Source organism: Echinops telfairi, unplaced genomic scaffold (assembly GCF_000313985.2).
Source record: "Echinops telfairi isolate 266 unplaced genomic scaffold, ASM31398v2 ScPeMD7_7458;HRSCAF=8496, whole genome shotgun sequence".
Taxonomy (NCBI): domain Eukaryota; kingdom Metazoa; phylum Chordata; class Mammalia; order Afrosoricida; family Tenrecidae; genus Echinops; species Echinops telfairi.
The window spans coordinates 51,010,429-51,024,235 of NW_022111358.1; the positions used below are offsets into that span (position 1 = coordinate 51,010,429).

Below are 13,807 nucleotides of genomic sequence, written 5' to 3' on the forward strand. Positions count from 1 at the left end.
GCCACTCACACCACTGGTCCTGTAGGGCTCATCCGCCCTGGATTCCCTGTATTTTCAGTTCCTATCTGTACCAGTGTACATTCTCTGGTCTAGCCAGACTTGCAAGGTCAAATTCGAGTCATGGTAGTGGGAGCGGGGAGGAAACATTTAGGAACTAGAGAAAAGTTGTATTTGTCATCGTTGTTACATCGCCCCCTGACTGGCTTGTCTCCTCCCTGAAACCCCTCTGGGAGTCTCCTTTTCAGTTACGTGTTGCAGACCACCTTATGTTTCTGTGGCTGCTCTGGCTTGGCGACTGCTTCCTGTGGTTGGAATCAAATCACCTGGCAGCTGGAAATGCCTAATGCCCAAGATGGTCATACTATGTGTTTGACAGTCAGCTTCTTTCCAGCATGGTGGTCTCAGGGCAGGCAGTGTCACAAGAGGGCAAGGGCAAGCCTTCTTTAAGTCTGAAGAACTGAGACCTCCCAACTCACACCGCGTGTGTTACTTTACTGTCTACTATCGATAAAGCAAATCTCCGTCAGCCTAGATTGAAAGGATGGGCATCAACTCCACCTCTTGATAGGAGACGCTGTGCATACAATATTGGGATGTTCAAAAGTCCTGCAAAGAAGAGAACTACATCAATGGTGTAGAAATAATGCCAAGAGACTTCCCTTCTAGAAGAGTTTCCTGAAGTAAAAGAATTCTTGAATCTTAAGTATTAAAAGGACATGCCACATACCTGGGAATTTTTCTCTAGAATGATAAACACCATTTTATCTTCTGCTAAACACTTCAGACTTAGAACATGAAAGAAAGAAAAAAATCTATTGGGGCCTCAGGAAAAAGGCCTCGCTAACTCATACAGGGAGTGACACCGGTTGGCATGGCACATTTCAACAGGAGCATTCCATGACAGGAGATAAGAGAGAAACAGATTTCAAATATGAAAAATAAAGGTAAGTCCAGAAGCTCGTGGTCAGTCAAGTTGGCCTTCAAATGTAAAAGCCACAAGCCAACTACTATGAATATCCAAGAACTGAATTCACTGAAGCTCAAGCTTCTGATAACCAAGAAAGGCTTAGAGAAACTCCCTGCACCCACACGTACTCACGCAGAAAGACGGACGACCAACCAGCCGACCACTGTCGTGGTAAGAGCAATGGCCCTCGCTTTCTGCGTCCTCTCCCGACTAGAGCTGACAGTGTCCCCATGCTGTGTGTGTCCCTGTGTGTCCAAAGGGCCCCTGTTTCAGAACACCATTCTGTCGCCTCCAGGTTTTCCCTCTGTTCCGTGCCCTGGGTGCTAATGCCCTCCTCATGGAGTATGAAGACATGTTTCCCTACGAGGGTCGCCTCAAGCTGCTGCGCGCCCAGCACGCATACAGGTATCTGGGACAGACAGACGCCTCCCTGCAGAGGGAGCACAGGGGCTGGGTGGGAACTGGGGTGCATGGAGGTGAGGCTCCCGCCAGCGCTGTGCACTCGCTCCTTTTTCACTCTTCTCAAAGACCAGGCGTCCGAGCTCGTGGACAAAGTCCACCATCTTTGCATTCCTCTTTCCCACAGAAGGCTCTTAGAAATCCTCTGGGGCGTTCTCTTTTTATAAGAATGCAACCTGTTCGGAAAAGAAAGAAAGCCCAATTTCCAAAGAGGCAGCATCCCAGGGGTGCATCCAGGGTCCCAGTTGCATCTAGGGTCCCAGTACCATTCTAGAGGGCACAGTTCAATCCATAACACCCTCCAAAGGAAAGAAATGCAACGTGATCAGTGCTGGCCATTTGGAAAAGAGTAAAAAAGAAAGTAGCCCAAAAGAGAGGCCTCTTCTGTTGTCACCGCTCTGGTCTTTCTTGCCTGAAGACACGAGTGTATGGTGGCGTGAACAGTGGCAGGTCATGCCCCGAGGGGTGGGGGCTGCTTTTTAGGCCACAGTCAGGTGAGAATGGGGGGAGGCTCTCGGTAGGACCAGATGTGGCATGGTTGGAATGCACCCCACTGGCTCTACCAAGTTCTCCGTGGAAATCAGTACCCTGCAGAAAACCGGGCAGAGGCCTTGACTGGCACACCCCGGGATGAGAAACAGTGGCATGTGAGGATATGGGGAAACGGGTTCGTAATCAGATCTCCAGAACAGGAGCATGCTCTGTGTTCCTGTGTGCTCTGCACTGACGACCCCCACCCCCAGGCGCACACCCAGCTGTGTGGAGGGAGGGGACGGTGGGAGGGGTACAAGACGAAGTCCTAGCCATGTGGCTTGTGTCTCTGTCCACGGTGAACGGGATTGTTTGAAGGGCAGCAGAGCCCTTCTGGGACTTGGACAGGGTTTTAGAGCAGGTAAAGATAGGGGAGCGCCGGGGCACAATGATGACCCGTTGGGCTGCTAACCACAGACAGCAGTTCAAGATCCCTAGCCGCTCAGCAGGAGAAAGGCGGCTTGCTGCTCCTGTATAATAATTTGTAAATTATCAAGGGCTCGTGAGGGTGGGAGGGAGGGAGAAAAAATGAGGAGCTGATACCAAGGGCTGAAGTAGAAAGAAATGTTTTGAAAATGATGATGGAAACAAATGTACCAATGCACTGACACAATGGATGGACGGATGGGTTGCGACAAGAGTTGTACGAGCCCCCAATAAATGATTAAAAAAAGAGTTACCGTCTTGGAAACCCACAGGAGCGGTTCTGCCTGCGCTGTAGGGTTGAGAGGGACTGGGTGCCGGGAGCTTTGTTAACGCAGTTTCGGCAGTGAGTGCGAAGCTGATGGGCTGTGGGAGGGCTTCATACATGGGAAGGTGCCGTCTCGCTGCTCTCACGAGGTGGTGCACTCCTAGGTAGCAGCTCCCAGCTCAGGACAGGACAGTGGCCCTCCCCAGGTGGCCCTACAGCCCATGTGAGCTTGAACATGGGCTCTGGGCCTCTTCCAGCAACTAACCTCCCTACTGGGAAGGGAGGCAGACTTCCAGGTCCACTCGCCAGTGTGTGGAAATGTGGAAGGAACGCCTTCTCAGGTAATGGCCAGGCTGCACTTGCCCCTGGCCGGGCTTGGCCCTGGGACCAGAACCAAGTAGCTAGTGCCGAATGAGGGGTCCTGGAGGACCAGGGGGAGCATCTCCTGGGTCCCAGTGTGAGAGCCTTCCCCGGGAGCTACTCCCCTGCTGGCCTCGTGCACGCAGTGGACCCATGACTCCCGGGAGGCCCTGCAGTGTCTGATGGGAAGGAGTGTGCTGGCCTAGGGGAGTGTGCACAGAGCCATGCCGGGGACTGAGGTGTGACTTCTGTGGGTGACTTTTGTCTCTCCCAAAATCCATCCGTTGACTCCCTTCCTCTCATGGCGACCCCAGAGGGGGAGGATTGCCCCACGGGGTCCCCCAGGCTGTGAATCATACGGAAGCAGAAGGCCACCTCTTTCTCATAGGAGTAGCTAGGGGGTTCCGACCACTGACTTCTGTCACCGTGACACTGGCCCGTGTCTTCATCAGCCCCTCGGAGGTGAGAGCCATCCTGCACCTGGCCAGACAGCACGGACTGGAGGTGATCCCTTTGCTGCAGACGTTCGGGCACATGGAGGTGAGAGGGCGGGGAAATGGCCTGGGCCTGCATGTGGGGCTCTGGCTGGGGGGTACAGGCAGGCCCTCGGGGAGCTGGCAGGACCAGCGATTGTTGTCTTTGTGGTCTGTGCACAAACAGCGTGGGAGGTAAACCACGAACAGACCAGCGGCGTTCCCCAGCTTCTGCGCTTCTGGGCCCTGGCCATGGGTGTCCGCACCCTGCCGTGGCCAGCCGAGCTCATGTGCCTTCAGCCGTCCGTTCAATTTAACTGGGAACGCTGCTCCTGGAAGAGGCTGTGTAGGACATGTCTGCTTTCTTCCTAAGGCACCCCTCCCCCGTGCCTGGGATCTCCCTCGTGTGAAGTAGTCTGGTCTCCCGAGTTTTAGCATCTCTCACTTGCTCCATAACCCTGCACAGAGTCCCCGCGAGTCGGGGTTGACTCCCTGGGCGGCAGTGGCTGCCCTCAGCCACAGGTCGGGGCTCACAGACAGGCTATGACACCACTGACTGGACACTTCCTTAGCTGGTGCCCTTGGCATGCTTGTCGCCCTGGTGGTGGTTGCTTTTGCTAGTGGATCAGCGCCTGGCACTGGTGTCCCTGCTCAGGTTGTGATTCCTTCCGGGGTTTGCCCGGCCTGCGTGCGGGCAGGGGTGCTCAGAGTGCAGCCAGTTCTCAGGCCTGCCCCCTTGTGTGGGGTCTCCCCGTTAACTTTTGCCGGGGTGGCCACACATCCCAGTAGGGACGGAATTGCCCCGGCATCTGTAGTTGTCTTGCTGGACTTGCTGTGCTCTCATACCGCTGGGCCAGCCCGTCTGAGTGTGAGCTAGGAGCGGGCCCTGTCCTCTTCCAGCAGCGTCCCTCAGCGTCTGTAACCAGTCGGGGGGAGACTTGTAGTGTCCTCAGCTTGTCTGAGGTTGGGCGTCAGGGGATGGTCAGCGCAGAGCCCATCTTCCCCCCACCACCCGAGGCAGAAGTCAGGCACCCCTCCACTCTCCGACCATCTTAGCAGTCCAGACCCAGCCATCCTGCATGCCACCTCCTCCGGTGATGGCCACACAGACCGCAGCCTGTGTTGACTAAGGAGCGGGACAATGCAGACCAGGGTCAGGCAGCACCGGTGCTGGACAGCTCTCAGTCCCCTCGGCCCACAGCTCTGCCCTGGAGCCCCTGCTGGGACCGGGCTGCTCGTGGTCCTGGCCCTTGACCTGGGTGCCAGCTCTCCCCTCGCTCCCTCCCTCCCTGGCCTCAGTGTCCCCACCGAGCCCCTGACGGGGTTCTCTCCGCAGTTCGTGCTGAAGCACGGGGCCTTCGCTCACCTCCGGGAAGTTGCCCTCTTCCCCAGCACCCTGAACCCCCACGAGCCGGAGTCGCTGGCGCTCGTCGGAGCCATGGTCGACCAGGTCATGGAGCTGCACCAGGGGGCTCGGTGGCTCCACATTGGTTGTGACGAGGTACGGGCCTCCCCCGGCGATGTTCTTCACTTCACGGCTTCTCCCTGCTGCTGCTGCATGGAGAAGCCCACCCCACCCCCCAGTAAGAAGACAGGCTCCCCCGCGACAGCAGTCGGGTGGGCTGGGCCTCCCATGGATGCATGTTTGGCACATGACTGGCTTCCACCTGAAGAAAGGTGATCTGAGGTGGTGGCAGGGATCCTGGACCACCAGCTGGACAAGTGATGGCCTGGTGACCTGGCGTCTGAGTAAGGACCCGGCTGCCAATCAGCTGGCCCGGAGCCGCCTTTGGTGGGTCACACAGGACCGCAAATGCACCCACGGCTTTGTTAAAACTCACGCTGGGGCGAGCTTACTCCACGCCCTCCGCCTGGCTAGTTCTGGAAACCGCTCACGAACCAGTCCCGCAACCCCATGCCCCGGCTAACCTGCCTGCCACGGGGTTGCCTAGGCCCGGCGGCCCTCCTTCACCCATGTGGTGGGTGCTCAGGGCACTGATTCTCATCAAAGGCCGGATGGTGCTCTACCACATGACTGGGCCGTGTCCTGTCCCTCCGTTTGTCCACTTGACAAGGTCATTGCAAGTGTGGGCTCTTGTGAGGCATGCTGCTGGGTTGGAGCCCCTTCCCCCGCACCAGCGATTCCCCCTCTTCCACCCCCCACCCCAACATGCCCAAGGACCCTTCGCTGGGGACCGGCAGGGCCCAGGGCCCCTCCCTCCAGGGGGCCCTCATGGTTCTCGCCCCCAGGTCTATTACCTCGGGGAGGGGGAGGCCTCGAAGCAGTGGCTGCAGCAGGAGCAGAACAGTGCAGCCACACTGTGCCTGTCACACATGAGGGCCGTGGCCAGCCATGTGCGTGCCCGGCACCCGGACACAACACCTCTGGTGTGGGACGACATGCTGCGTGACATGCCGGAGGGCCTCCTGGAAGGTTGTACCCCAGCCCACCCAGGTGGGCGGGTGGGCAGGCCTGGGCAGGGGCAGGCGTTGAGAGACCTCTCATTTCTAGAGCAGCCACAGCCCGGGCAGCCAGGCCAGAGCCTGCTGCTTTCAGGGGTCCTTGGGCCAGTGGCCCCAGGTTGTGTCCGAGTCCTTGGCTCAGGGGTAGAAGCCCATGGGTGGGCCTTAGGCAGGCTGGCGGAAGGGGGCCTGGGTGCTGCCACCCATGCCCACCACCCTGGCTGGCAATCTCAGCCATAGCCCCCGTGGCTGGCCTGCCTGGAGGCCGGTGAGCCAGATGGTGGCAGCAGCAGCTCCCCACCCCAACAGGACCCAGGCTGGTGCTCTCTCACCTCCCCCAGTGAACGGAGTTCTACGAGGATGGTGTTGGCTGTGTCCCCCAGCAGCCTGCTCCCACCAGGCAAGAGCCCTGAGCAGACAGCCGACCTGGCGGCACCAGCCGCAGGTGGTCACTTAGCTCTAATTAGAGTGGTGTGCTCCAAGTGTCCTCTAAGGGCCCCTGCTGGACACCAAGGCACAGCCAACCTCTATCCTCAAAGATACTGCTGGGTTGGTACAGCGCCTCAGTCTCTCATGGCCTCAGGGCCAGTGGAGGAGCTCAGCTGGCCACCCATCAGCTGCTCACGGAGGGTGCTCTAGCCACCAGCCACCTTGACAATTGAGCCTCGGAAAGCTCACAGGGCCCCGAGATGGGTCTTTATTTCAGCCCCGTGGAGGCATCTCCAAAGCAGTGCCCATTTGTGCGTGTGGTGTACGGTCCCAAGAGGCAGCGTCGTCAGGACAGGGGTGAGGACAGCAAAGGGATCCCCTGGCCCCATGGTAACATGTCCCCTGTCCCTGCAGAGTCCGGGGTGCCACAGCTGGTGGAGCCAGTGCTCTGGGACTACAGGGCTGACCTGGATGTCCCCAGCAAAGGTCAGTGCACATCTAGGCCTGAGCACCTGGCTTGAGACCATCCAGGGGCTGAGTGCACAGGTCTGTTCTCCCCGCACAGTCGTCCTCATGGAGAAGTTCCGCGCGTGCGGCTTTCCCCGGCTCTGGGCCGCCAGTGCCTTCAAGGGGGCCACAGGAGCCCACCAGGCGCTGACCCCTGCTGAGCACCACCTGCGGAACCAGCTGCAGTGGCTGGAGGCCGTCCAGGCCGGGCCTGCTGGGGCGCTGCAGGGCATCGTGCTGACTGGCTGGCAGAGGTGTGCCCCATCGGGTGAGGGCAGGGTGGCAGGCCCGGGAGCCCCAGGCCCAGAGCAGGGCAGCCCCTGAACCCTCTCTGGGCCACAGGTACGACCACTTTGCGGTGCTATGCGAGCTGCTGCCCGTGGCCATCCCGACGCTGGCCATCTGTCTGCAGTCCCTGTTGCACGGTGTGCTCTCCCCCACTGCCTCGGCCCAGCGGAGGGAGGGGGCACCGGGCAGGGGCCTTTCTTTCACGTCTACCTTGGGCCAACGCCCACCAGGAAGGGCATGGCTTTCCAGGGGGGTGTGGGCTGCTACTGTCAGGGCGTGGCGCTGCAGCCCAGCTCTTATATAAAGTCCTACCCCACGGGGCTCATGGGAGTCCATCCCTTCAAGGAGGGGCCTGTGCCCACCCCCAGGCAGGCCTCGCGGTCCCCAGGCGGAATGGGCCAGGGTCCTGGGGCCAGCTTGGTGAGTTTGCCCATCCGCTGCAGGCAGCTTCAGTGAAGAGGCAAAGGCCACGGTGCAAAGCTGCCTTGGGGTCTCCAGCCTGGACTTGACCGACTTCACGAGGTACCCCTCCCTCCACAAGCCCCAGCCCCTCCCTCGGACCACCGTTCTCACCCCCACCACCCCACTCTTGGCAGGGAGGGTGCCTGCTCCTTCCCCGGCAGTGACATACTCGCCCTCGTCACTCAAGTCGGCCTCCATCTGCGGAGCTCTGTGGAGGCTCTGCTGGACGGGAACAGGTGAGCCCCCCCCCCCCCCATTCCTGCCACCTGCACAGGTAAGGTAGGACAGGGCCACCTGGTCAGCTGGACTCTGGATGTGTGTGGTTTGCCCAGGTACGTGACGGGCTGGTTCAGCCCCTACCACCGCAAGCGAAAGGTCATCCACCCAGTCATGGTACCACACATCCAGCCTGAGGCGCTCAGGTAATGCCACCCCCTGCACCTAGTGCCACCCTGCCCCAGGGAGTGCCCACCCTTGGCGTCCCTTGTTAGAACCAGAGGGCAGCCTCGCTGGTGGCAGGCGAGCCACGTGGACAGTGAGGGAGTCCTGGGCTGAGAGCACCAGGTGGATAGGCGGCCTACTGCCGCGCCCTGCTGGAGCTCGAGGCTTGCTGTCGTCCTAGCCTCCTGGGCCGCTGGGCCACCCTCCTGCCGGAGCTGGAGGCCGCCCTGACGCGCGTCTTCTACCCAGACGCCGTGGAGGAGTGGCTGGAGGAGAATGTGCACCCCAGCCTGCAAAAGCTGCAGAGCCTGGCCCAGGACCTCAGCCAGGCCATCGGCCAGCCAGGGCCCTGAGTGTAGGTGTGGAGCCCGCAGCCAGGCAGGTCCCATGGACTCCTCGATATCAGGAGGGGATCCTGAGGATTCCAAGAGCAGGAATGCCCCCTGAAGACAAGGGGGAACCCCACAGTGGGGCAGGTCTCTGAGGACACCCCATATTGTGCCATGACCTGAAAGCCCAGGGCCAGAGACCCAAGCAACATCCCCCCCCCCATGTCCAGGCTGCTGGCACCTGCAGGGTGTTTAAAATAAAGAGGTGTGGGATCGTGTGAGCATGATTCTTCTGTCCTCCTTGACCTTGGTTTCCAGAAGAGCCTTCAGACCCTGCCCCTGCCTTGGAACGTGTCCAGCCCTAGGACTTGGGCACTTCAGACTCGGGCTCTAGCGTCGTGTGCTTTTATTTAGAAAAAAGAACATTCACACTTCACCGCGTTAAAGAAAAAAGAACTTAGGTGTTGGAACAGCCAGGTCCCCAAGCTAAGGGTTGCTTGGTGCTATCCCCTGGCAAAGCGGGCAGAGGCTCCTCTCCATCCAGCAGCCTGGCCATGGCTATGTCTCATCCTGGGGGAGGCAGCTTGCTGCCCCCTCAGAACCTGGGGGCAACTTCAGCCCTCCAGGGCCTCCAATGCAAAGCCTGAGGCTGGTGGGACCTGGGGCAGGGGCCAGGGACGAGCACGGCACCCCAGCAGGGGCAGTGGGCTAAGCGCTGGGCTGCCAACAGAAGGGTCATCCACTGGCGCCCCCAGCTACTTGAGCGGGGAGAAAGCACAGCCTGCTTCCAGGAAGAGCTGCTGCGCCTCCCCCTGCGGAGCAGGTCCACTGCCCCTGTCGGCTATGAGGGTCAGGATGGGCATGCTGGCAGTGGATTTGACTGCAGGAGCAGGAAGGATGGGAACCAGAAGATGGCTCCGGGGCGGGGGTATCAGTCCCCAGCCCGATGTCACCGCTGGAAGCAGGGTCTGGTCGTTGGGGTCTTGGCTGAAGGTGGAGGGAAGGGTGGGCCCACAGCCCAGTCCCTGCACCCTATGGGCCTTCTGCGACCCTGAGGGCTGTGTGCCCAAATGAAGGGGCACCGTTGGGGGCAAGGGTGCGGGGGGTGGGGGTGGGGTCTAGGACCTTTGTGTCTGTGGCGTTGCTGCCCACGGGGCCACTCCCCACCCAGTGCCCTACACAGAATGTGGGTCCTGGACATGGGAGGCTCTGAGGGGCGGGGCCGAGTCCAAGTCCCTCAACAGCCAGGGGAGCCCCCAGGCAGACGTGCAGCCTTGGGAGGTCAGGGACAAGGTCCTGGCATGTAAGAGGCTCAAAGCAATAGGCCAGTACAAGTCAAGGGCACGCAGTGGGAGGGGTGCAGGACCCCGCCCAGTGCGGCTAGGAGGGGGCTTCCAGGGGCAGGCCTGGGCCCTCAGCTGTGGTGCCCTGGTTCAGCCTCGCTGTCACTACTCTGAGAGGGGTCTCCTGGGCTCTCGAGGCGGCGGAGCTCCAGGAAGCTGGCGATGAGCTTGGCCACCGCTTCCACGTCACTGAGAGCAGTGCAGAAGGAAGGGCGCTTGGTCACTGAGGCCCGTTCCTGCCCCACCCAGGCCTCTTACCTGGGCCAGCCAAGCCTCTAGTTCTGCTGACACCCATAGCCTGGAGCTGTTGGCACATAACCCACGGGCACACTACCTTCCTGGGCCGTCCCACGCACCCCTTCCTCAGGAGAGCTCCCCCCCGCTGTACCAGCGTGCACTCCGGACTTGGGCTTTCCCCTCCTAATCCCACCTATCCCATCACTGGCTTGATTTCCTGCCCACCCCCAACACTGAGCAGTGCTGGATGCCCCCACCCACCCCTGGCTCTCACCTCCGGTGGCCCATGACTGTGCTCTGGGTGAGGGGGTGAGAGAAGCCTGTTGCAAACCGCAGCACGACCACATAGCCCTTCCCAAAGTATCGGACCTTCTCCTCCTCGACGTTCACATCCCGGATGTCGCTCAGCAGGACCACCACTGCGGGGGCACAGGTCAGCGAGACACCCGCATACCCACCCTGTAGCTACCGATGGGGTTCACATCTACCAGCGGGCAAAGGCCCTGTGCCTTTGCACTTGGGCGAGCCCTCGTCTAGATGTCAGATGACCACGATCACAAAGGATTTCAGAGGAGGCTCCTCCTACTGGCCACCTCCAGTACGGGTGAGGGGTCACCGAACTGACTAGTCGGCAAAGCAGGTGTGGGGTCGCAGTCAGCAAGGCAGAGTCCTGCGGCAGCCTCACCACCAGGGAAGAGCTCATCTGAGTGTTCCCTCTAGCATGCCAGGCATCAGCTGGCCTCGAAGTTGCACTGCCCCACTCTGCGTCCCTGCCATCCCCAAACCTAGTGGCATGTGTCTCAGCAACCCTACAGGGCAGGAGAGAGCTGGCCTTTGGGGATTCCAGGACTTCGGATCTTTACAGGAGCTTCCCCCGCCCCCCCAAACATCTGTGGGCTCCAACCACCAGGGATCCAGTGACTGGGGAATGCTTCCTTTACCCACAAGTTTTGGAGGCAGCTGTTGGGAGACCACCCCCAACTCAGGTACCTAGGCCAGCCCCTGGATTCTGCAGCCCTTGGGGGCCACCAGGAGCCTTAGCACAGCCCCAACCCCCAATACTCACAGCCTGAGACCAGGCTACTGTCTTCTCCCCACTTCCCTCCAGGGGACCCCAAAGCCTTGTACGATATAGTGTCTGCGTTCATTAACACAGCAGTTGTGTGTGTGTGGTGGGGGATGAGCCGTGGGGAGGAATTGTATGATGGGTGAGCAATGAAGACCTCCTGCCCCCAGGAATCTGAATGCCCCCCTGCCCCCTCTCTGCACATTCCTGAAGCTAGACTACAGCACCTGCCTTGCAGGGCATCTGGGCTCCAGATGCCATGCTGCCTCTCCATGCACAGCAGTCAAGGACACTGGGGTCCCCTCAAGGGCCCTTTCTAGTTGCTGGGCAGGGTCTGAGGGAACCAGACGCACCCCCACAAGAGCTCAAATCTGCAGCTGCCCCGTGCCAGCCTCACCTTGTTCTTGGCCTGCCCTGCAGAGGGTCAGCAGCTTCTTGTACAGGCTGACCGTCTTCAGAACAGCTTTCCCAGTGCTCTTGTTGAAGACAGCTTCCTGGCAAACGGGCACAGGCTGTCAAGTCTGGCTTCGGGTCTGTGTCGTGGCCACCTCACTAACTCCAGAAGGGCTGGGCCCCACCACACCAAACGGAGAACACCACCCTTCGCCCATACACAGATACAGGTGGAGTTACAGCCCAACACAGCCCTTCATGCCCTACACTGTCACGGTGAGCATTTGGGGTGGGGTGGGGGGAGGTCTGGTCCCCCTGCTGCCCCCAACCTGTCAGCCCAGGGTCGTCTCTAAATAGGACCAAACACCCTGAGTCCTCTTGTCCCTTCTGAGGGGAGGGCAGTCATGTTGGCGCCTGCGCCTCCAGAGAAGGGCAGCCCAGAGGGAGGCCTGGAGGGCAGAGGTCAGCGCACACTTGGGCCACGGGCAGGGGTGGGAGTGCATCACCACCAAGGATGACAGACTTGCCCCATAGTCTTCAGTGCTGAGGTGACACCCAGGGCTCAAGACAGTCAAAGGGAGCTTCTGAGCGGAAACGGCCCAGGGCAGCCATAGACCCCAAGGTGCCGCCCAAACCCACCTGCAGGGCAAAGCAGTGTAGCAGGGCTCATGCAGGGCCCAGTGGACATGACCAGGCTGGGACCCGGCTATAGTGAGGTCCCACCATTTCTGGGGAGTGCCGCCTCCCCGCAGCACCATGTGGTCCCTCTGCTCAGCCCTTACCTCCCACTCCTCCAAGTTCTGCACCGCCACGAAGAGGCAGCCAGTGACGTAGAAGAGCTTCCAGCCCAGACTGTCTGCAGGGCACACAGAACTGAGGTGAGGAGGCCTGGCCTGTGCCTTCCAGGCAACAGGGGCCCAAAGGGGTCTACTGGCCTGCAGGGCCCTACCCCCCACACCTCTGGCCCTCAAGTAACCATCTGGGGACCGTTCCTCTTTCCCCTCCCAGGCATCTCGGGTGTTAGTAGTTGAGGGTGGCATTTACCTCCACTGTAGTAGGCGGCGGCCAGGCCTATGGACAGGATCCCTGCAGAAGAAAGCCAGCCCTTATGCCCTGTGCCCTCAGCCTTCTGTGGCCAATGATGGGCAAGATGGGGGGGAAGCAGAAGGAGCTGGCGGGGGAGGAAAGCAACCAAAAAGCCTGAAGCTTTCACAAGTGTCTTATCTACACAGGCTCAGAGCGACAGGCCACATAGAGAGGGGCCCAAGAACGTGTGGTGTGCGAGAAGAGCAAGCCCAGCCCCCGGGAGTCCTGGTGTGTGCGGTAAGCACAGCTGCCACCTCCCCAAGCCTCCTCCCAGCTGCAACAGGACTCTGCTGGGGGGGGGGGGCAGGAATCGGGGAGGCACCCACCCCCTCACCAGACTCAGGACGGGCATGAGCTCAGCAAGTAGGAGCACCCTGTCTGTCATATCCCCATGCTAGTGTGGCATGCAAGCTTTCAGTACAAACGGTCGGTTCCTATCCTTGTCACCAGCCCGAGTGATAGCTGAGGCAGAGCGTGAGTCACAATCATTGAAGTTGACAGAGGAGCCTGGTGTGTCTGAGTGTGATGGGGAAACTCTGTGACCTCAAAGTGCTGCCAAGGGCATGAGGTGGTAAGACGAGACCAAGTGGGCATGAGTCAGTTATGAAAACGGATAGAAAAGAAATGAATTAGTCATTGTGATCTGGAGCTGCAGAGGCAAGCGGGAAAAACCGATTCGCCTGTATGCTCTCTAGAGGTCATGTACTGGTTCTGCAAAGACCCAAATACTTACCAACAAGAAGAGACCAGGACCTGATGCCGGGGGCCCTCTTCAGGTGGAGGCGGGAGCTTGTGTGCACCTCCACCTGCATATACATCCCGGCCACTCTGGGACACCCTCCACAGGATGCCAGGGGCTAGGGGAGAGCAGACACATACAGGTGGAGCCCTTGGGCCCACTGGCCAAATCCAATGCAGACCAGCCAGCCTGACCCACGGCAGACCCTGAAGTCCCTTCACTCCCACTCACGAAGCACCAAGCATCCCAGCCGCCTTCAACTTCTGGACCTCAAGCCCACAAGCGCCGCCCCCCCACACACACACCCTCTACTTAGCCCTGCGCTGACGTCCACCAGGAGAGGAAACAAAAAGGAAGGAAGAAGGGTTGGTGATTTTTCTTTTTCTTCTTTTAGTTGGGTTCCTAAAATTCTGATCGCAGGGAGTCCCTGACTTGGGCTGCAGCAGTCAGCTCTGCCCGCCCGGCGGGCAGTCTGGAAGCTGAGGGCTACAGTTCCGGATACTTCCTCGCCGGACTCCTACGTGGGGTCCAATCAGGTTTCTG

The 13,807-nt window shown here is 59.9% G+C and overlaps 2 protein-coding genes across 9 annotated transcripts in view; one reads left to right on the forward strand and one right to left on the reverse strand.

The window, feature by feature from the left end:
- Nucleotides 1-8,678, forward strand: part of HEXD (hexosaminidase D) — a 14,872-nt gene extending 6,194 nt beyond the window's left edge. For 6 of the 8 annotated variants that reach the window (XM_045299429.1, XM_045299428.1, XM_045299425.1 and 3 more), the window contains 11 exons: nucleotides 1,263-1,372; nucleotides 3,461-3,548; nucleotides 4,818-4,982; nucleotides 5,732-5,915; nucleotides 6,788-6,859; nucleotides 6,939-7,134; nucleotides 7,223-7,305; nucleotides 7,612-7,690; nucleotides 7,765-7,866; nucleotides 7,963-8,052; nucleotides 8,253-8,678. In XM_045299429.1, the coding sequence (XP_045155364.1) occupies nucleotides 1,263-1,372; nucleotides 3,461-3,548; nucleotides 4,818-4,982; nucleotides 5,732-5,915; nucleotides 6,788-6,859; nucleotides 6,939-7,134; nucleotides 7,223-7,305; nucleotides 7,612-7,690; nucleotides 7,765-7,866; nucleotides 7,963-8,052; nucleotides 8,253-8,424 (1,341 nt within the window). In that variant the 3' untranslated portion in view covers nucleotides 8,425-8,678. Of the gene's footprint in view, nucleotides 1-1,262; nucleotides 1,373-3,396; nucleotides 3,549-4,817; nucleotides 4,983-5,731; nucleotides 5,916-6,787; nucleotides 6,860-6,938; nucleotides 7,135-7,222; nucleotides 7,306-7,611; nucleotides 7,691-7,764; nucleotides 7,867-7,943; nucleotides 8,053-8,252 lie in introns of all 8 variants that reach the window. The other 2 variants (XM_045299433.1, XM_045299431.1) reach the window with 2 other exon arrangements.
- A 111-nt stretch (nucleotides 8,679-8,789) lies between these two features.
- Nucleotides 8,790-13,788, reverse strand: LOC101656614 (cytochrome b-245 chaperone 1). The gene is made up of 7 exons (XM_004709207.2): nucleotides 13,570-13,788; nucleotides 13,259-13,382; nucleotides 12,484-12,525; nucleotides 12,222-12,295; nucleotides 11,444-11,540; nucleotides 10,255-10,399; nucleotides 8,790-9,932 (listed from the first exon to the last, which is right to left on the reverse strand). The coding sequence occupies exons 2-7, from the start codon at nucleotides 13,341-13,343 to the stop codon at nucleotides 9,815-9,817; spliced, it is 561 nt and encodes a 186-aa protein (XP_004709264.1). The 5' UTR covers nucleotides 13,344-13,382; nucleotides 13,570-13,788; the 3' UTR covers nucleotides 8,790-9,814.
- Nucleotides 13,789-13,807: the final 19 nt, after the last annotated feature.